This window comes from Corythoichthys intestinalis, chromosome 13 (genome assembly GCF_030265065.1).
Source record: "Corythoichthys intestinalis isolate RoL2023-P3 chromosome 13, ASM3026506v1, whole genome shotgun sequence".
Lineage (NCBI taxonomy): Eukaryota > Metazoa > Chordata > Actinopteri > Syngnathiformes > Syngnathidae > Corythoichthys > Corythoichthys intestinalis.
In genome coordinates this window covers 15,993,396-16,014,889 of record NC_080407.1, presented here as the reverse complement: position 1 = coordinate 16,014,889, position 21,494 = coordinate 15,993,396, and the positions used below count along the sequence as shown (strand labels likewise).

General features: G+C 38.8%; 2 protein-coding genes across 5 annotated transcripts; both read right to left on the bottom strand.

The window, feature by feature from the left end:
• Positions 1–981: 981 nt before the first annotated feature.
• On the bottom strand, positions 982–8,619 carry gpr85 (G protein-coupled receptor 85). 4 transcript variants are annotated; one of them, XR_009066849.1, is made up of 4 exons: positions 8,288–8,613; positions 6,676–7,964; positions 1,767–2,211; positions 982–1,618 (listed from the first exon to the last, which is right to left on the bottom strand). XR_009066849.1 is itself a non-coding variant. In XM_057856414.1 (4 exons), exon 3 carries the CDS (start codon positions 7,809–7,811, stop codon positions 6,678–6,680), a length of 1,134 nt encoding a protein of 377 aa, XP_057712397.1. In that variant the 5' UTR covers positions 7,812–7,964; positions 8,288–8,417; positions 8,501–8,614; the 3' UTR covers positions 982–2,211; positions 6,676–6,677. The 4 variants fall into 4 exon arrangements, 3 of the variants coding, with proteins under 3 accessions (XP_057712397.1, XP_057712398.1, XP_057712396.1); XM_057856414.1 differs by having other exon boundaries at positions 982–2,211; positions 8,288–8,417; positions 8,501–8,614; XM_057856415.1 differs by having other exon boundaries at positions 982–2,211; positions 8,501–8,619.
• A 3,370-nt stretch (positions 8,620–11,989) lies between these two features.
• On the bottom strand, positions 11,990–12,316 carry LOC130929133 (small integral membrane protein 30-like). Its single transcript, XM_057856083.1, has one exon. It carries the CDS (start codon positions 12,229–12,231, stop codon positions 12,040–12,042), a length of 192 nt encoding a protein of 63 aa, XP_057712066.1. The 5' UTR covers positions 12,232–12,316; the 3' UTR covers positions 11,990–12,039.
• Positions 12,317–21,494: the final 9,178 nt, after the last annotated feature.

The window sequence follows — 21,494 nt, the reverse complement described above, 5'->3', positions numbered from 1 at the left end:
TTTCCTTCATTTTTAATCCTGCGTTTTATAGACAGTGTCATGTCATAATTAAGATTGTCTAATGGCAGTCTGAGTGTTACCAAATACCATAACTAGCAAATAATGAAACAACTGGAACAGTAACTGAAGAACTAGCACAGAACATGAATTTTGATTGTTATTTACATCTGTAGCACTGCAATGCATGCTTGGAGGCATGTTGACAGTGTTGACCCCAAGGGAGCAGTGATGGCCAAATGAAGCTTCTTGAAGCATTCAAGCTTTGCAGCCAATGGGTTCAAAGCTTCATGGTGGTTCATTTGGTCTTATGACAGTCATATGATGCCGCTGTCAAATAAAGTGTTAACGGTTAATTTTAACTTTTGGTGTGAATATCCCATAATACACGAGGACAGCTGCGGCTTATCGGCCAGTGCGGCATATTTCTGAAAAAATGTTGTTTTCTTGTCAAATATGGTGGGTGGGGGCTTATAGTCAGGTGTGCCTTATAGTGCAAAAATTACGGTTTATATAAATATATATATATATATATATATATATATATATATATATATATTTATAATATATGCAATACATACACGCATTGTTGTACAGTATACACTCTATCAAGTGTGTGTCAGTGTAAATACATCCGTAAATGTAGATAATAAAGTTTTTTGGGGGTCACCCTGAATTTTGCTTCCACAAATTTTGCAATTTTTCATTTTGCAAAATCATTTTGCTTCATCCACAAATTTATTTAGTCCAACTACACCATTTGATTTTACCTCTTTGAGTTATACTTTATATAATTTATACTTAAAATACCACTTAATTCAGGACAATTTCACACAAACTGCCACAAAAAAAATGTTATTAGACCACCATCATACAGCATTGAACCTTGAACGTCAAATGTCTTACTAACTTAAATACCTCAGGACATGTATTAAGAATCAAATGAACCATGTTGCAAATGGAAACGTTCTTTTTTTATTATTATTTTTGGAAAAAAGAAAAAAAAAAGCAACAGGTTACACAGTTAACTTTCAGCAAAATGCAATCCTAACTGAAACTGTACTCACACTCGGGACTCCAAAAAAGTAAATAAATGACTCACGTACTTACACGCCATCTATAATTTACAAAAAAGAAACAGTAATTGTTTAAAAAAATGGCCATGAGAGAGAAATAATTGAAAACAATCAGTAGAGAGCAAATGTAGGGAGAGTAGAAACAAGATCGTGTGCCTTAAAATGTCCCCTTTTTTTGTCTTTTGACTTTTTCTTTTTTTTTTTTTTTTGTACAAATTGTGCAAGATATCATACTAAGGCTCTGGTCTTGAAGTGACTGATCATCTGAGTATGGAGAAGAAAAATGGACATGCACTTCATGTGAAGAAAAAAAAGCAAGAAATCCCCTTTGCATCCAAGGAATGACTTCATAGGAGTGCGTTGAATGAACTAAAATGACAATAGCATTGTAACCATTAAGGCAAGAACAACCGGAGTGGTAGTAACAATGATAGTGTTAAGGGTACATGGATATGATGACACATTTATCTTCAAATGTCTTTTTTTTAAGCACAAGTTTGTTCCCAAAAGCCTCTTTTCAAAGAAAAACGATCATTTTCTTCCCTCTGTTGATAAGAAAATAACAATGGCGGACACTATTAGGGACATATGGCGAAAAACTACGAGAAATCCATTCTAGTTGAAACTTGAAAAAACCACACGTCAATAAAATGCCCCCTTCCCGCTTCTAAATGAAGAAAAAAAAAAACTTACATTTAAACCGTTTTATCCTCTGGTGATGGTGTCATTCCAACACTTTTTGCCTTACTTACAGCGATTTTTGTGTGTAGTCTGTTGCAAATTAAAGCATTCATCTTTAAGTTTGGAGGAAAATTCTTTACATCTTCTTTTTAGTAGTGCAACTCGGGGGGAAAAAATGTAAAACATTTCCAGTGATTCCTTGAGAGGCATCATTTCTTTCCCCCTAGTAATTTCTTCCTCGCGGAGTAAAGCGTCTTGAAAACCAAAACCCAAAAAATCCAAAGCGTTTTCTTTGTCTGTTTTTGTTCCTTTTTTTTTTTTTTTTTTTTTTTTTTTGAGGGGGCGGGGAATTTTTGCTTCTCTGCACGGGCATGGCGTTCCACGCGAAACAACAAGGGGCGATCCACACCGCCCTGTTGTACTCCGTTTTTAGGGGGGCAGCGGAGGAGAAGAAAAGCTAGCAGAGAGAAAGAAAGATGTACTGTAAAAAAAAAAAAAAAAAGTTTAAAAAAATTTGCGGTAAAATAGCGGTGGATGTGGTTGCCGGAATTGTATCGTTAAAAAAAAACGGAGAATTTTTATCATGAAATTAACGATAAAATTATAAGTAACACTTTGGCAGTCGAACGTGCTGACTGCCGAGCTAATAGCCTAGCAGGATTTCGCCTCAAAAATTATATCAAAACACATAGTGACCATATGATGGCGTCGTTGCAATTTGAACCGGATCAGCAGACTAGTTCAAATGCGGTTGAAATCTGTATCGGTCTTATACATTCCTTTGTAGTACTGTTTTAACCTAGCGGGGGATGTGAAAAACCTGTCAACCAACATTTACATTCATAGCAATTTCTCAAACTGGTTTTGATTAGCTCAGCAGTCAGCACACTCGACTGACAATACGACAGTGATATCACAACTAAATTGTTGACCAATTTGTAGACTAATTTCAAGATCGGCAGTCATATATATTCGATATAATAGGATCACTGTTATGATCACCACTGTTATGTTCGACCGATATATCGGCCGGCCGACATATATATGTCATAGGCGGAGTTTGAAGCGCAGTGTCAGCCATAATATTAACTTACAAGAATATTTATAATTATAAAGCGTTTTTTGTTTCCCATCATTCTTGAGGGGAATTCTAAATCAGGCTGCTTGGGACAGCTATACTTTTCGCCAAGATCGTCATCCATTGAATACCCGCCGGTGTCGTTCCAATGTAGTTACCTCAGTCAAAAATTGTATCACCTGGGTGGAGCCATATGGAGGTAGGGAGGAAAAGTTGCTTCAATCAAAATATATATTTTCAATAAAAAAATAGTCGCTTCAATAATAATAATAATAAAAAAATGTGTTTAAAAGCAAAAATAAATTTGAAACTCAAAAAAAAAAAAAAAATGCATGTGAAAACTATTTTTCTTTGATTGAATTTTTTTTTTTTTTTTTTTTTTGATTGAAGCAACTTTTTTGATTGAAGTAATGTTGATTTGTGTTTGGGCCACATTTTGGCTAGGAAGTTTTTGTCCCTATTATATCAAAAAAGAAGTTGCTTCAAAAAAATATATTTTCAAAAAGAAACATCACTTAAAGAGGAAAAAAAAGAAAAAAATCAATCATGGAAAACCTTTTTTGAATGCAAAAAAAATGTATAGATTTTTGAAAAATTTGCATTTGAACACTTAATTTTTCATTGAAAAAGTTTTCTTTCATTGAAGCAATCCTTTTTGCGTTTGGGCCATATATTTGTGTCTAAATCATTCAATCCCCCAAAAAGTTGCTTCAATCAAAAAAAAATATTTTCAATCAAAGAAAAAAATCATTAGAAAATTGAATTGAATTGAAAATTCCCCCTCCCTATTTTTTAAAAAAATTATATGCAAAGCAAATGACCGTCTAAAGTCATCGTTCGAAAAATAATTTTGAGACATTATGAAAATATATATTTTTTGTTCATTTCATTCCTTTTTGTTGCAGTTTTATTGCTTTACAACTTTTATAGATAAAGGAAAGTCAATTTCATTCAATGACACTTTTCGGCCACCAGGGGGGGCCTGGCCCCCTGGCCCCCCCTTAAAATCCGCTTATGATATACATGTGTATATATATATATATATATATATATATATATATATATATATATATATATATATATATATATATATATATATACTTCAAATTTGTTGACCGGCAATATATCGAGCCAATATAAGGACGTTTTTTATTTCAAGGCATACATCCGATATAATCTATAGCTGATATAGGAAAAGTTTACTGTTTGGATGATTATCTTTCTTACGGAATCGACCGATTTATCGGTCAGCCGATGTAACGGGTCGCTACTGTATATCGCTCCAATTTGTCGGCCGGCCAACATTGAGCCAATATATGGACTTTTTTCAGTCCATATACAGTAAAACATATAATATAGATAATATAGACATAGATATAATAGAAATTTCTCGCAATGGTTTTTATTAGCTCAGCAGTCAGCACGCTCGACTGACAATATGACAGTGATGTTGCAACTAAATCGTTGACCTATGTATATGTAGACTAATTTCAAGATCGGCCATGATATATAACCGATTTAATCACTGTTATGTTCACTGTTCGGATGACGAGCTTCCTTATAAAGGTCAAGCGATATATCAGCCAGCCAATATATCGGATAGATATATTGTTCAAATTTGTCGACCGGCGATATATCAAACCAATATATGGGCGTTTTTTTTCAAGGCATACATCCATTATACTGTATAGCCGGTATAGGAAAAGTTATGTTCACTGTTTGGATGATTATCTTCTATATGTAATCGACCGATATATCGGTCAACCAGTATAACAGTACGCTATATCACTCCAATTTGTCGGCCTGCCAATAAATTGAGTCAATATATGGGCTTTTTTCAGCTGATATACAGTATGGCTGATATAATGGGAATTTCTCGAAATGGTTTTTATTAGCTCAGCAGTTAGCACGCTTGATTACCAATATGACGTCACAACTAAAGTTTGACAGATATATAGACTTTTTTTCAAGATTGGCCATGATATTTAACCGATTTCATCAGATCACTGTGATGTTCACTGTTCGGATGATGAGCTTCCTTATAATGGTCGACCGATATGTCGGCGGGGAGCTATTTTACTCAAATTTGTCGACAGGATGATATATCGAGCAAATATTTGGCATTTTTTAAATCAAAATATACATCCGATATACAGTATAGCCAATATAGGAAAAGCGATGTTCACTGTTTTGATGATTATCTTTCATATGTAATCGAACGATATATCGGACAGCCAATATAACCGGTTGCTATATCGCTCTAATTTTTCGGCCGGCCAATAAAGTGAGCCCATATATGGACTTTTTCCAGCCGATATACAGTATCGTCTATATAATACGATTTGCTGGTACTGGTTTTTATTAGCTCAGCAGTTAGCACGCTTGATTGCCAGTAAGATGTCACAGTTAAAGGTTGAAAGTTATATGACTTTTTTTCAAGATCGGCCATGATATATAGTTGATATACAGTGATCCCTTGCTATATTGCTCTTCAAACTTTGCGCTCTCAGTCTATCGCGGTTTTCTTTTTCAATAAAAAAAAACAAATAAATACAGTTTACATTTCATTTAAAGATGCTAAGATATATGCATGCATGTACAATTTATTTTCTTTCACATATATCTCATTATTATAATTATTACATTTGAAGTCCTTGGAAAAAAATTTTGTTCTTTTTTATTTAATTTTTTCAATTATACTTTGGAGAAAACGCAAAAAAATAAGTCTTTTGTGTATCTCTTTCCAATGCTTTTAAATTTGAATTAATACATTGAACACCCCCCTAACAAAAAAAACCAACTTAAAAAAAATATTTTTAAAAAATATATAAGCTTCGACATTAACCGTGTAAAACAAGGGATCACTGTTATTAGGACTCCATCTATCAATTATTTTAGTAGTCGATTAATTGATGAACTGCTTGTTCGAATAATCTATTAATCAGATAAGGAACATAAAAAAATTAAAATACCTGAGCTAAGCCTCAAACGTGATTAAAAAAAAAAGAGGATCTAAGTAAAACAAAAGAACAATTGGCTAACTTACACAGCAAAGTCCGCTAGCTTGAATGCTATAAAATGCTAACATTTTTTTATTTTGCTCTTAACGAATGGTTCAAACACATATTTCGACAAAAAAAAGCTTAATATACCTAAAAAAACTAAATTCTCACTGCATTGAAAAAAAACATTAGCTCATACAAAAACCTATGTTGGTCTTAACAGGAAGCAGCTAGATTCAGCCATGTGAAATGAGTGACATCATTTTCACTTATGCCTCTAGAGGGCAGTATATGAACCCAAATCAATAAAACTAAATGAAAACACTTTCAAAACAAACCATTAAAACGCTACATTAATGAAACGAATATTCGAAGCAGCAAAATTTAATTCAAATCTTTTTTGTTAATCGATTAATCGTCGTTATGTTCACTATTGGATGATATTCCTTATGCAATCAACCGATATATCGGCCGGCTGATATATCGAGCCAACATATGGACTTTTTTTCAGGATACACAGTATCGCCGATATAATATGATAACTGTGATGTTTATTTTTTGGGTGATGACCTTTGTTAATGACGATTTTGCACCACCTAGCGGCCACAGTTATAAAATGAAGTAGCATAAGATTAGTGTTTCAATTGTTTTCATAATCAGCGTGCTTTAACAAGAAGTAAATCAGTATGGTTTTCCCGCTATTTTAAGGTTTAAAATCTGGCAACCACAGCTGCCGATGCTTTACGGTAAATTTTACGATTCTTTTTTTTTTTTTTTTACAGTGTAGACAGAAAGAGCTGTACAAGAGGGTGTCGAAGGTAGGGAAAGAGGGGGTAAAAACCTTCATATAACGCAGTAGGGTTCCCTCGGTAACCTGGATTTTCGGCAGTAGAGGAGCGTGGTGCTGAAGCAGCGCCGCAGCTCCCTGTTGGAGAAGATACAGATGAACGGGTTGACCCCCGCCTGGGCAAAGCTCATCCACACGGCGGCCGTCAGGTAGCCCGCCGGCACCACGGGACCCCTGGCGAACACCCGCCAGTAGCAGGCCACCAGATAAGGCCCCCAGAGCGCCAAGAAGAAAAAGGTCATGATGTAGAACATCCTACTAATCCTCTTCTCCGTTTTGAACTCGTCCAAGACCAGGAGCCGGCGGCGACCGGCCGCGTTGCCGTTCTGCCGGATCCCCAGCAGGGTCGGCGGGGTGGGGCCCCGACCGAATCCGGCTAACCAGTTGGCGGCCGCCTGCCCGCTGGCGCCGGGCCCGTGGAAGGTCCAGTTCTGGCTGACGGCGGGCACGAACTGGACGGGCTTCATTTTTCGCCGGTCGTGGACGAAGAAGATGAGCTTGAGGTAAACCAGCTGCGTTGCTAGCAGGATAAGCGCCAAGAGGAGCATGAACCCCAGCGAGTCGTTGGCGCGGAACGAGCGGTGCTGGAAGGTGCACTGGTCCTCCTCGGTGATGAACGAGTACGTTCCCACGTCGAGAACCGGCGGGAAGGCCATGGCGACCGATAACGTCCACACCATGCAGATGACGGCCAGGCAGGTCCAGAAGGTCAACCTCTTTGTGTAGAAGCGGTGGTGCGCGATGGCAAGGTAGCGCGTGACGCTGACACAGAAGAGCATGAACGCCGTGTGGAAACAAGACAGCACGCCCAGGAAGGCGATCACCTTGCAGGTCAGCGTGCCGTAACTCCACGCCGAGCCATTCTTGACCGAGGTGAAGACAAACGGGAAGCAGATGGCCGAGCGCAGGATGTCCGAGGCGCAAAGGTCCAGCAGGAAGTAGTAAGGCGCTCGGTGCAGGCTCTTGTCTTTGACCAGCAGGATGGAGATCAGGAGGTTCCCGACCACGCCGACGCCGATGATGAAGCCCAGGGAGGTCAGTTTTAGGAAGGTGGCGAGAGGAGAGACATTCTGCAAGATGGTGTGGTCCCCTGCATGGCTATAGTTCGCCATAGATGGAGGAGGGATCATAAAGATAAGCGGGGATAGCTTCAGCCTAGTATCATGATCTGGAGGCGGGGGGAGGCGTTAGATCCATTTGGCTGCGGTGGGCTTTGAGGAGCTTTCCGGGCATGAAGGCAACCTCTCCTCTAAGGCATCCTTTGTTCCTTTGTCTCATCACACCTAAAGCAAGCAAAACGGAGAAGAAGAAGAAAAAAAAATCATCCGCCTATCAACCACTGCAATGTCTCTTGTCATTTCAAACAGCCACACCGATGCCATTTTCCCTCCTAATTCTTGCTTCAATGCGCAATCAAATGTTTTAAAAGCGACGCTTCTTAACGCGACCAAGACAAAAATAATAAATAAAAAATAAGCGACTCTCGATCCCACCCTACGTATGAAGTCGCATGAAAGAATCGCGTTTTTTCAACCACCTCCATGCACATATTTCACACCGTTTGCGTCCAATTCTCGCCTTTCCACATACGTGTCAGTGTACTTACGTTTTATTCCCAGTGGGAGAAAAAAACAGCCTCCTCCGATTGTCACACGAAGCAAAGTAGCAATTTTTCAGACGATGAATGCCAGTTTAAATTTAACACAGCGGCGTCGACGTCCCCCCTCAAAAATCCTCTAAGCACAAGAGGGGGAAAAAAAAAGAAAAATAGAAAAAAAAAAAAGAAAAGACGCGATCGGGTGATCGATCCAAACCGTACCTGTTGGTAAGAGTCCGTTTTTCACATCCCCTGGAGATTATTTCGTCGTGTTTTGTCGCTGCTTTCAAAAATCTTGATTGTTGCCTGCCCCCCTTTTTTTCCAACACGGCGAATATCATACAGTTAACAGGGAGCAGAGCGCATGCGCTCTGCATCCCTATTTGTGATCCAAGACGCGTCCTGTCTCTTGTTGCAGCAGAAGCAGCGGCTCTCGTCCACTCAACTGGGCCAGAGCTTCATTTTACAGCTGATAATGTAATTTATTTTCATAAAAGCACACACATGGGACTCCAAAAAAAAGCTGGAAGAACACATAAACGCAGTTTATGATATATAATGTACATATTAGGGATGCACATCATTAATTCATGGTATATTTGGTTTATTTGTACAAGTCAATGGATGGATTGAATATAATATTGTGTTGTATTTACTTTTGGAGTGTCCAATATGCGGGTTGCCCCACCCAAGATGGCCGCCATGCCGCGATGGTATGTGGCTTTTCTTTTCTTTTTTTTTGCCATGTGGGATTTTTTGGTATGTGGCAAAATGGATTTTGACATGTGGCATTTTTTTTGCCATGTGGCAAAATGGATTTCGCCATGTGACTTTTTTCTTTGCCATGTGGCCAAATGGATTTCGCCATGTGACATTTTTTTGCCATGTGGCATTTTTTTTGCCATGTTGCAATATTTTTGCCATGTGGCAAAATGGATTTTGACATGTGGCATTTTTTTTGCCAAGTGGCAAAATGGATTTCGCCATGTGCCATTTGTTCTTTGCCATGTGGCATTTTTTTGCCATGTGGCAAAATTGATTTTGCCATGTGGCATTTTTTTGCCATGTTGGAAAATGGATTTTGCCATGTGGCATTTTTTTTTTTTTTTTACCATGTGGCATTTTTTGCCATGTGGCTAAATGGATTTTTCCATGTGGCATTTTTGCCATGTGGCGAGATGGATTTTGCCATGTGCCATTTTTTTTGCCATGTGGCAAAATGGATTTCGCCATGTGCCATTTTTTTGCCATGTGGCAGTATGGATTTTGCCATGTGGCATTTTTTTTTGCTATGTGGCAAAATGGATTTACCATGTGGCATTTTTTGCCGTGTGGCAAAATGGATTATGCCATGTGACATTGTTTTTTGCCATGTGGCAAAATGGATTTTGCCATGTGGCATTTTTTGCAATGTGGCAAAATGGATTTCGCAATGTGGCATTTTTTTACCGTGTGGTAAAATGGATTTTGCCATGTGGCATTTTTTTAACCATGTGGCAAAATGGATTTTGCCATGTGGCATTCTTTTGCCATGTAGCAAAATGGATTTCGCCATGTGGCATTTTTTTACCATGTGACAAAATGGATTTTGCCATGTGGCATTTTTTGCCGTGTGGCAAAATGGATTTTGCCATGTGACATTGTTTTTTACCATGTGGAATTTTATTGCCATGTTGGAAAATGGATTTTGCCATGTGGCTTTTTTACCATGTGGCATTTTTGCCATGTGGCAAAATGGATTTTTCCATGTGGCATTTTTTGTCACGTGGCAAAATGGATTTTTTCATGTGCCATTTTTTTGCCATGTGGCAAAATGGATTTTTTCATGTGGCATTTTTTGCCATGTGGCAAAATGGATTTTGCCATGTGCCATTTTTTTGCCATGTGGCAAAATGGATTTTGCCATGTGGCATTTTTTTACCATGTGAGAAAATTGATTTTGCCATGTGGCATTTTTTTTTGCCATGTGGCATTTTTTTACCATGTGACAAAATGGATTTTGCCATGTGGCATTTTTTGCCGTGTGGCAAAATGGATTTTGCCATGTGACATTGTTTTTTTACCATGTGGAATTGTATTGCCATGTGGCAAATTGGATTTTGCCATGTGGCATTTTTTTGCCAAGTGACATAATGGATTTTGGCAAGTGGCATTTTTTTGCCATGAGGCAAAATTGAGTTTGCAAAATGGATTTGACATGTGGTATTTTTTGGGGGTATGTGGCAAAATGGACTTTGGTTTGTGTCATTTTGGGGCGGATATATGGCATTTCTTTTGGGGTGTATGGCAGTTTTGCAGGCCATGCACGTCCAAATTTTCCATTCATTTTAAATGGCAGGAAAACATGTGTGGCTGTGATTTTTGGCTATACACAGTTTTATTTATGCTAATATGCAATTCCTAATTTAGTTTATTGGCATATTTAGCTTTTTTTAGTGTGAATGTGTTTGAACGAGTTAAGATCATTAAAATATATATATATATATATATATTTTATAGCATTTCAGCAAGTAGAGTTTTGCTATGTAAGTTAGCCCATTGTTCTTTTGTTGTACTTAGATCCACATTTATTTATTTTTTAATACCGTTTGAGGGTAAGCTAAGGTATTTTTGATTCATTTTAAATGAAAGTGCAATTCTGCCTCGTTTGAAGGAACACTCAGGAACTTTATTTTGTATTCGCATTTAATGCTATTTTGAAAGTGCAATCTTAGCAAGTCTAACTATGCCCTATTTACGCTAAAGGGGCCTGGGCCCGGTCGCCTCCCACTAAGTTCCGCCTCTGGATTGGCCGTTTATTAGTGCAATTACAGTTCCATAATATAAACATAAACTAACCTTAAGCGCTAACGGTGAGAAAACTCATCAAACAGATTTTGAATGTTGAGTTCAACATCATCAAATACATTGGACATCTATCGCCGTCAAGGAGTCCGGTCTTGCTAGCTATAGCTATGTTAGTGAAGTCAGTCTGACAAGTTCACTTAAGGTAGAAGGCATCCCATGTACGGTAAATGCATAATTGACAAGCACTTTGCTCGCTGTTGTTCAGTCGTCCTGGGCGCCATGACAAATTCATAGAATTGGTTTTCTCAAGCATGCAGCCGTCATGTCGCTAGCGTGTGGGACAATATGCTTTTTCTTTGTACCTAAGCTATGAAACGTGCTGCTCTTGGCAGGAGGTGGCATTTTTAATGGAGTGTCTTCATTCTCATTTTATGACATATATGAGTTTTATTTTGGAGGATATTAAAGCATTCTGGATATCTTTTTTTCACCCCTTTCAGCTAAATTGCTGCGGTTTCTGACCTTTTTCTAACATAAAATCGCAAGATAGACTATATTATTTCATTTGAAGCAAATTCCTAACTCCCATGATGTAAAAAGAATATTTTGATTTGATGACACTTTTTCAAAGACTTTTATTTTGACAGCACTTGCGGTAGCTTGCTTCTGACAACTGGAAGCGTTTAGAAACAAAAGATTAGAAAAACAACATCATACGCAGAATACAAGTATTTATATAGAGGCAACGACAGTGTTTGGTCTTTTTTTAAACAGCTGTGCAACTTGTTGTCTAGTCCAAGTTTCGGACTTCCGCTTCTTGTCAGTTGAGTACTTCCGGTTATGAGCATTTCTGCGGGTTTCAGCCAAACTTCCACCAAGGAGGGCAGGTAAAGTCACATATATGAAGTACATCCAGAAGATATGTTGTTTTATGAAAACGAGGCAAGACAAGCGCAGAACAAGTGTCTCTGTCCTCACAACAGTCTGTTCCGCTTCCTCGCGTACAAGCCCAGACAGGCGCAGAAACCCACCATGGCGATGACAGTTCCCAGCAGAAGAGCCACAGCGTCCCCGGCATCGTACGCCGACGCGGGGGGGACCGTCTGGAGGAAGGTTAGACAGCCAAGAACCAACGAAACGCGTGGAATTTGCCGTTTAGGGGTCATGTTTTGAGCCCTCGAGTTGCTGAGCGGTTTGCTTCCGGTAAAACTGCAGAGATGTTTATGTCACGTGTTACGGAGGTGGGACTTCCGTGTTGTAGGCGGCCAATGAAAGCTTAGCTTTCAAAATTAAAGCCCGCGGGGCCAATTATGGCCCGCTACGTCATTTTATGTCGCCTGGACTCAATGCCGAAAATGATAGATTAAACATTGATTATTTTAAAAATGCAACCTTTTATTGTTGAAGAAAAAGTTTTTATTGCCTTCTGATTTGAACCGTTTCAGGGACAATGGTCACCAAAAAAAAAAGAAAAAAAAAAAGATGACATTGAGGACACTTAACCCTTTATAGAGCGAGTGAATATTTTTAGTAATTTAATAAAACGCAACGTCTATAGACTTCATAACCTATTGACATGACACAAAACTTCAAAAGCTTTTCAAAACCAAAGCTGCTATCGACCTAAAACCAAAACAGGCACCTACCTTAGCTTAGCCATATATGATTCTCCATGAGCAGCGGCATAAAAAAGTCCTTCCCTTATAAAATCCCAATTAATTCTTTTTAATATAAGTATAACAAAACTTAAAATGGCTATAAACGACTCAGATTTTACACTAGATGCACAAAAATGCTGTCTACATGCCAACAAGCTGTTTGGGAGGCATGCACGGAGAAAACCTTTCCTCACTCACAATCATAAACGCAAACGTCTGGAGTTCGCCAAGCGGTATTGGGGCTTCAACTGGGACCGTGTGCTTTGGTCAGATGACACCAAGATTGAGCTTTTTGGCAACAAACACTCTAAGTGGGTCTGGCGTGCCATGAAAGATGCGCATGCTGAAAAGCACCTCATACCCACTGTGAAGTATGGGGGTGGGTCAGTGATGCCGTGGGGCTGTTTCACTTCCAAAGGCCCTGGGAACCTTGTTAGGGTGCATGCCATCATGAATGCTTTGAAATACCAGGACATTTTAAATCAAAATCTGTTGCCCTCTGCCCAAAAGCTGAAGATGGGTCGTCACTGGTTCTTTCAGCAAGACAATGACCCTAAACATATGGCCAAATCTACACAGAAATGGTTAACCAGACACAAAATCAAGCTCCTCCCATGGCCATCTCAGTCCACAGACCTCAACCCCATTGAAAACTTGTGGGGTGAGCTGAAGAGGAGAGTACAGAGGAGAGGACCCAGGTCTCTGGATGATTTAGAGAGATTCTGCAAAGAGGAATGGCTGAAGAGCCCTCTTTCTGTCTTTTCCCATCTTGTGAAACATTATTGGAAAAGATTAGGTGCTGTTTTGTTGACAAAACGGGGTTGTACAAAGTATTAACACCAGGGGTGCTAATAATTGTGACACACATTATTTGATGTCAAATAATTATTTCTTTATGTGGGATTTTCCCCCACTGAATAAATGCACTTGTATTGAAGGTTGGATTTTTATTTTTTCCATTCAGGTCCCATATTATTTCAAAAAATATATATTAGAAGCTAAAAACCACATAATTATTATAAATCAAATAATTATGGAGGGCACTGTAAGTATTTAGCCAACCACCAATTGTGCAAGTTCTCCTACTTGAAAAGATTAGAGAGGCCTGTACTTGTCAACATGGGTAAACCTCAACCACGAGAGACAGAATGTGGAAAAAAAAAAAAATCACATTGTTTGATTTTTTAAATAATTTATTTGCAAATCATGGTGGAAAATAAGTATTTGGTCACCCTACAAACAAGCAAGATTTCTGGCTGTCAAAGAGGTCTAACTTCTTCTAACGAGGTCTAACGAGGCTCCACTCGTTACCTGTATTAATGGCACCCGTTTTAACTCATGATCGGTATAAAAGACACCTGTCCACAACCTCAGTCAGTCACACTCCAAACTCCACTATGGCCAAGACCAAAGAGCTGTCGAAGGACACCAGAGACGAAATTGTAGACCTGCACCAGGCTGGGAAGACTGAACCTGCAATAGGTAAAACGCTTGGTGTAAAGAAATCAACTGTGGGAGCAATCACATTGTTTGATTTTTCAAGAATTTATTTGCAAATCATGGTGGAAAATAAGTATTTGGTCAATACCAAAAGAATCTCAATACTTTGTTATGTACCCTTTGTTGGCAATAACGGAGGCCGAACTTCTTCTGTAACTCTTCACTCTTCGCTTGGTGTAAAGAAATCAACTGTGGGAGCAATTATTAGAAAATGGAAGGTATACAAGACCACTGATAATCTCCCTCGATCTGGGGCTCCATGCAAGATCTCACCCCGTGGCGTCAAAATGATAACAAGAACTGTGAGCAAAAATCCCAAAACCACACGGGGGAACCTAGTGAATGACCTACAGAGAGTTGGGACCACAGTAACAAAGGCTACTATCATTAACACAATGCGCCGGCAAGGACTCAAATCCCGCACTGCCAGACGTGTCCCCCCTGCTGAAGCCAGTACACGTCCAGGCCCATCTGCGGTTTGCTAGAGAGCATTTGGATGATCCAGAAGAGGACCAGGAGAATGTGTTACGGTCAGATGAAACCAAAATGGAACTTTTTGGTTGAAACACAGGTTCTCGTGTTTGGAGGAAAAAGAATACTGAATTGCACCATGCCCACTCTGAAGCATGGGGGTGGAAACATCATGCTATGCGGTTGTTTTTCTGCAAAGGGACCAGGACGACTGATCTGTGTAAAGAAAAGAATGAATGGGGCCATGTATTGAGAGATTTCGAGTGAAAATCATTGAAGATGAGACGTGGCTTGATCTTTCAGCATGACAATGATCCCAAACACACAGCCAGGGCAACAAAGGAGTTGCTTCGTAAGAAGCATTTTAAGGTCCTGGAGTGGCCTAGCCAGTCTCCAGATCTAAACCCCATAGAAAATCTGTGGAAGGAGTTGAAAGTCAGTGTTTCTCAACGACAGCCCCAAAACATCACTGCTCTAGAGGAGATCTGCATGGAGGAATGGGCCAAAATACCAGCAACAGTGTGTGAAAAGCTTGTGAAGAGTTACAGAAAACGTTTGGCCTCCGTTATTGCCAACAAAGGGTACATAACAAAGTATTGAGATGAACTTTTTGGTGTTGACCAAATACTTATTTTCCACCATTATTCCACCCTTTTTTCCAAATACTTATTTTCTCTCATGGTTGAGGTTTACCCATGTTGACAATTACAGGCCTCTCTAATATTTTCAAGTGGGAGAACTTGCACAATTACTGGGTGACTAACTACTTATTTGGCCCACTGTATGTACTCAAGTAAAGTACAGATTCACAAAAAGCTAAGTACAGTAACAAAGTACTTTGACTTTATTACATTCCACTACTTACAATTCCACACAGACTAAAAGTCATTGTGTTGCACAGCAGAGTAGTAACCGTCCATCTGGGTGTGTTTACTTCAAGAGCAACTATGTCGTCATTAAAATCGCCCAAATTTAACGAGGCCGTCTGCTGGGACTGTAACCCTGTGCGGAGCGTGTGCATCTGTTATCTTCCCCGCATGAGCAACGTCTCAATATTCTTCATACTCTACCTCCGTTCATCACGAAATAACCTCTCTCAATGCTACATACTCGAGATGTGATGTTTCTGCCACTTTAATTCGGCAGTTCATTTCATTTGGGCCCTCGGCGAGGCGTCTCCAAAATTGACGTTCGCTTGCGGACTCCATCGAAACGAACGTTTACTCAAAGTGATCAAGTTTTCTTCAGATGCACTCTGATGTGTACCCTGCATCAAATTTAGCTGACGGCAAAAACCATCTCGGTGACTCACACCCAATGCGCACGCAATATATGCAAGAGGGATTGATAGCTCATCACATTTGGTTTCGTAGTGTAAATGTCACCCTTGTGCCTAGCTATGATGAAAACAATCATGCGGTTGGTTTATCACCTGCACAGGGTACACCGATGGAGAAACGCAATACGAAACACAAGGAGAAATGACAGCGTTTTCAAAGATGTGACGTGATACGGCTTTTTAAAATTTTTTATTGCTGGCGTACGTTCGATTTGTGTTTACACACACAGTTGCTCGATATGCATTGTTTTATTGCAAGTGTATAGGCTACTTTATTATGTTTCCGTAAATATGATAAGATGGATGGTAACTACGTCGGTGGATGTAAAAGCTCTCGTGCCACATGTACGGTGATTTAAAGTGCTTTTCCATTAGCGTGCTATTCATCCTTTTTATTTGGCCTGTCAATCGGATAAGGAGTATGAACAAACTAAAGGGAAGAAATACAGAGAAACATTTCTACAGGAGAACACACAGTGGATTTCGAGTGGTTTGGTTGAAGTGGTATGTAATAGAGCGCTAATGGATTATCAATCGATTCCAAAGATAATTTGATGTATTTCTAGAAGGGCAACTAAGTATTAAGTACTTTTGATCATGTAAAGAACCGATTTAGTGACTATTTTTTGCGCTCATTCACAACAACAGACGCATCATAGACAAGTGATTCTATGGGGCTTTGCAAGGCAAAGGCCCTTACAGTAAAAATCATTTTTATTTATTTTTTTAATGGGGCTGCACAGCCTGAGCCATTTGACCGACCGTTATTATTCAAATATCAAAATGACAGGAATTTTCACGCGACACAGGGTATTTTTCGAATGACCCCCCCTCCAAATTTTCCGTTCGCCCGTAAATTCGGGTTTTACGGAAAAAAAAGAACCATAAAAAATGATCTTGTCCTACAATATGCATACATAATGGTATTGACGGGACACGGGGCCCATTAATAGGGGGCCTGCATTGTTGGCGTGGCCGTCAAAACTGACCGAGTGGAATCACAGACAAAGAGCTTTTTCTGTTGAAAATTCTTAAAATACTTAAATGCACGAATTCTTTATAGATATGGACGTAAAACAGTCTCGATTCCTGGTTAAAAGTATAAAAAAAAAAAAAAAAAAACCATGCATTTCGCATTTATTTTGACGTAAATATGTCGAAGAGCGATGCTAGTCCGTCAGTCAATGTGGCGGCCGCCATATGTAAACAGATCTTTTCCGATGAAAATTCTTGTGAATAAATGCTTTAATTCCTGAATTTTTTATAGTTATGGACATAAAACAGCCTCGATTCTTGGTTAAAAGTAAAAAACCGTGCATTTAGCATTTACTTTACGTATATATGTCGAAGAACGATGCTAGTCTGTCAGTCAAAGTGGCGGCCGCCATATGTAAACAGAGCTTTTCCGGTGAAAATTCTTGTGAATAAATGCTTTAATTCCTGAATTTTTTATAGTTATGGACATAAAACAGCCTCGATTCTTGGTTAAAAGTAAAAAAACCGTGCATTTAGCATTTACTTTACGTATATATGTCGAAGAACGATGCTAGTCTGTCAGTCAAAGTGGCGGCCGCCAAACGTAAACAGAGCTTTGTCCGGTGAAAATTCTTTTGAATAAATGCTTAAATTCCTGAATTCTTAATATTTATGGACGTAAAACAGTCTTGATTCTTAGTTAAATAAAAAAAAAAAAAAAAAAAAAAAAAAAGTGCAGTCAGCATTTATTTTTCGTGAATATGTCAAAGTACGATGCTAGTCTGTTGGTCAATGTGGCGGCCGCCTTTTGTAAACAGAGCTTTTGTGGTTAAAATTCTTGCGAATCAATGCTTAAATCCCTGAATTCTTTATAGATATGGACGTGAAACAGTCTTGATTCTCTGTTAAAAGCAAAAAAAAAAAAAAAAAAAAAAAAGTGCAATTAGCATTCATTTTACGTAAAAATGTCGAACGTTGCTAGTCTGTCAGTCAAAGTGGCGGCCGCCATACGTAAACAGAGCTTTTCTGATGAAAATTCTTGTGAATAAATGCTTAAATTTCTGAATCCTTTATGGATATGGGCGTAAAACAGTCTCAATACTTGGTTAAAAGTGAAAAAATCGTGCAGTTAGCATTTATTTCATGCAAATATGTCGACGTACAATGCTAGTCTGTCAGACAAAGTGGCGGCTGCCATATGTAAACAGAGCTTTTCCGTGAAAATTCTTGTGAATAAATGCTCAAATCCCTGAATTCTTCATAGATATGGACATAAAACAGCCTCTGTCCTTGGTTAAAAATAAAAACCATGCATTTAGCATTTATTTTACGTAAATATGTCGAAGAACGATGCTAGTCTGTCAGTCAAAGTGGGGGCCGCCATATGTAAACAGAGCTTTTCCGGTGAAAATTCTTGTGAATAAATGCTTAAATCCATGGATTCTTAATAGTTATGGACATAAAACAGTCACGATTTTTGGTTAAATGTAAAAAAAAAAAGTGCAGTTAGCATTTATTTTTCGTAAATATGTCGAAGTACGATGCTAGTCTGTCAGTCAAAGTAGCGGCCGCCTTATGTAAACAAAGAGCTTTTTCAGGTGAAAATTCTTGTGAATAAATCCTCAAATCCCTGAATTCTTTATAGATATGGACATAAAACAGTCTCGTTTCTTGGTTAAAGCAAAAAAAAAAAACGTGCATGGAGCATTTACTCTTCGTAAAAATTGCGAACTATGAGGCTAATCAGTAAGGAAATTAGCGGCCGCCATATGTTAACAAAGAGCTTCTTCTGGTGAAAATTATTGTGAATGAATCCTCAAATCCCTGAACTCTTTATAGATATGGCCGTAAAACAGTCTCGATTCTTGGTTAAAGCAAAAAAAAAAAAAAAACAGAAGCGTGCAGGTGGTATTTATTTTACGTAAATATGTTGAAATACGATGCTAGTCTTTCAGTCAATGTGGCGGGCGCCATATGTAAACAGAGCTTTTCTGGTTAAAATTCTTGTGAATAGATGCTTAAATCCCTTAATTCTTGATAGATATTCATGTCAAACAGTCTCGATTCTTGGTAAAAAGCACAAAAAAAAAAAAGTTTGCATTTATTTAACGTAAATATGTCGAAGAATGATGCTAGTCTGTTTATTAATGTGGCGGCCGCCATATGTAAACAGCACTTTTCCGGTGAAAATTCTTGTGAATAAATGCTTAAATCTCTGAAATTTTTATAGATACGGACGTAAAACAGTCCTGATTGTTCGTTAAAAGCAACAACAACAAAAAAAAACATCCAGTTAGCATTTATTTTACGTAAATATGTCGAAGAATGATAGTAGTCTGTTAGACAATTTAGCGGCAGCCTTACAACAAAGAGCTTTTTACGTTGAACATTCTTAAAATATAGTAATTACCTTGAATCCTGGAACAAATCATTACTGAGACAATCCTTCCTGTTTTTATGCGGTACAGCTGTTGTACTTTTTCAACATAAATCCGGCGTTGGATCGCTGTATGTGTCACTGCGACTGCGAATAACTGAAGCGGATTGGGGGATGGCCCCCAACTTGAAGGTGTGGAGCACTGAAGATTCAATCTGACCTGTCAATATCATTATGAAGTCTCTGGTTTGACCAAATCGCATAATTTACACATAAAATATTACAGGACAGTAGGCGGCATAAAAGTAGTATACAGAATTTGCCAAAAATTTACGGTTCCCTCAAAATTCCCCCAAAACGTGCCCATTCATTTCTAATGGGGATGTAAGTCAGTGCCAATGACAGCCATGTACGTCCAAATTTCCCATTCATTTTACCTCTGTGGTTGTGATTGTTGATGAAAAACTTACCGTTACAGCCCATTGGCATTCAACTTGCGCCCAAGTAAGACAATGCCATTGACAGGCATGCACATCCATGACATTGACGGCCATGTACGTCCAAATTTCCCATTCATTTTTAATGGCAGAAAAACATGTATGGTTTTTATTTGTGTCCATACACTCAGAATTACAGCCCACTGACATTCAACTGGCACACAAGTAATTCGATGCCGCTGACAGCCATGCACGTCCATGCCATTGACAGAAATGTACGTCCAAATTTCCCATTCATTTTCAATCGCAGAAAAAATTGTGGTTTCGATTTTTGACCATACACTTACCATTAGAGCCCACTGACATGAAACTGCCTCCAAAGTAAGTTGATGCCACTGACGGCTTTGTGCATCAAAGTGACCTGAAATCAACATTGTCCCCAAAAGTGTCCCTGAAATGTCCCCAAGTCAATAGGTCGTGTAGATATGTACCTAACACAGCACAGCCCCATCGTAATTTCTCCAGAAATTGCAGTTTCTCGTTCAAATTGGGATTGTGCCAGATGGTGCATCGAAGAGCAAGTATAATAAGTAGAATATGCACTTTTCCGTGTGCAGTCATTGAAGGCAACGTCTTCTCCAAGACGTCAGTTCCATTTACTTATCAAGTTGTACCAGTGCATTCTCTGCAATTGAGCCGTCAACTGCTGCCAGTCAGGGGAAATTAACGAGGCCGCTGATTGCACTGTTGGTAATTACAGATTGCAGCAGGAGTCGCGCTGTCAAGCCTCGGAGATGTTTTGCGCCCGTAGCCAGGTCAAGGGGTTTTCAGCAGAGGACATTCTCTGCGACAACGCTGGTAAGAGTCGCCCAAAAATTCCAAATTGTCCTAAAATTTGTGTAAAGCCATCACAGGGAAGACGCGTCGCTTCGTGTCCCGCCAGATGACCAATCGCACATACCAATGAGCCTGCATTTTGGAGAGGCATCCAAGCCAATCAATTCAATTTAGAGGAAAGTGTAGGGAAGAGAGCCAAGTCCCTAGTTCTCCTAGCATACATAAAAACACAACTGATCTTCTTAATGCTAAAAACCAAGCATTTGATGGAGAACGCTTCGATTTGTCAGATGACTATTTACATGACAAGTGAAAACCGACAAGGGTTTACACTTCAAGGTAAAAGTTAGGAACTCTATTCCATAGGCGGAGTTTGACTTTTGGGGCAGGGGGGGCACAAGATGTTGATGACCCCGAAACGCAGTGTCAGCAATAAAATCAACTTACAAGAATATTTATATTAATAAGTTAACAATGAGCGTTTTTTGTGATTTTTTTGTGTTTTTTCTGGCTGCCTAGGCGATACATTTCGCCAAGATCGTCAACCGTTGAATATGGTAAGGCAAGGCAAGGCAAGGCAAGGCAAATTTATTTATATAGCACAATTCAACACAAGGCAATTCAAAGTGATTTCCATCACATCAAGATCATAAAAATCGCATTTAAATCAATACAATGTAAAAACCAAGACAATCAAAATAGTAATTAAAATCATACATAAAAATTGAATTTAATCACAAATAGAATAAAATAAATAGAAATAAAACAAAAACTCCTTCTACTAATAATAATTGAAATCAGCAATGGAGGTAAGCACAAGAGGAATAGAAAGCAA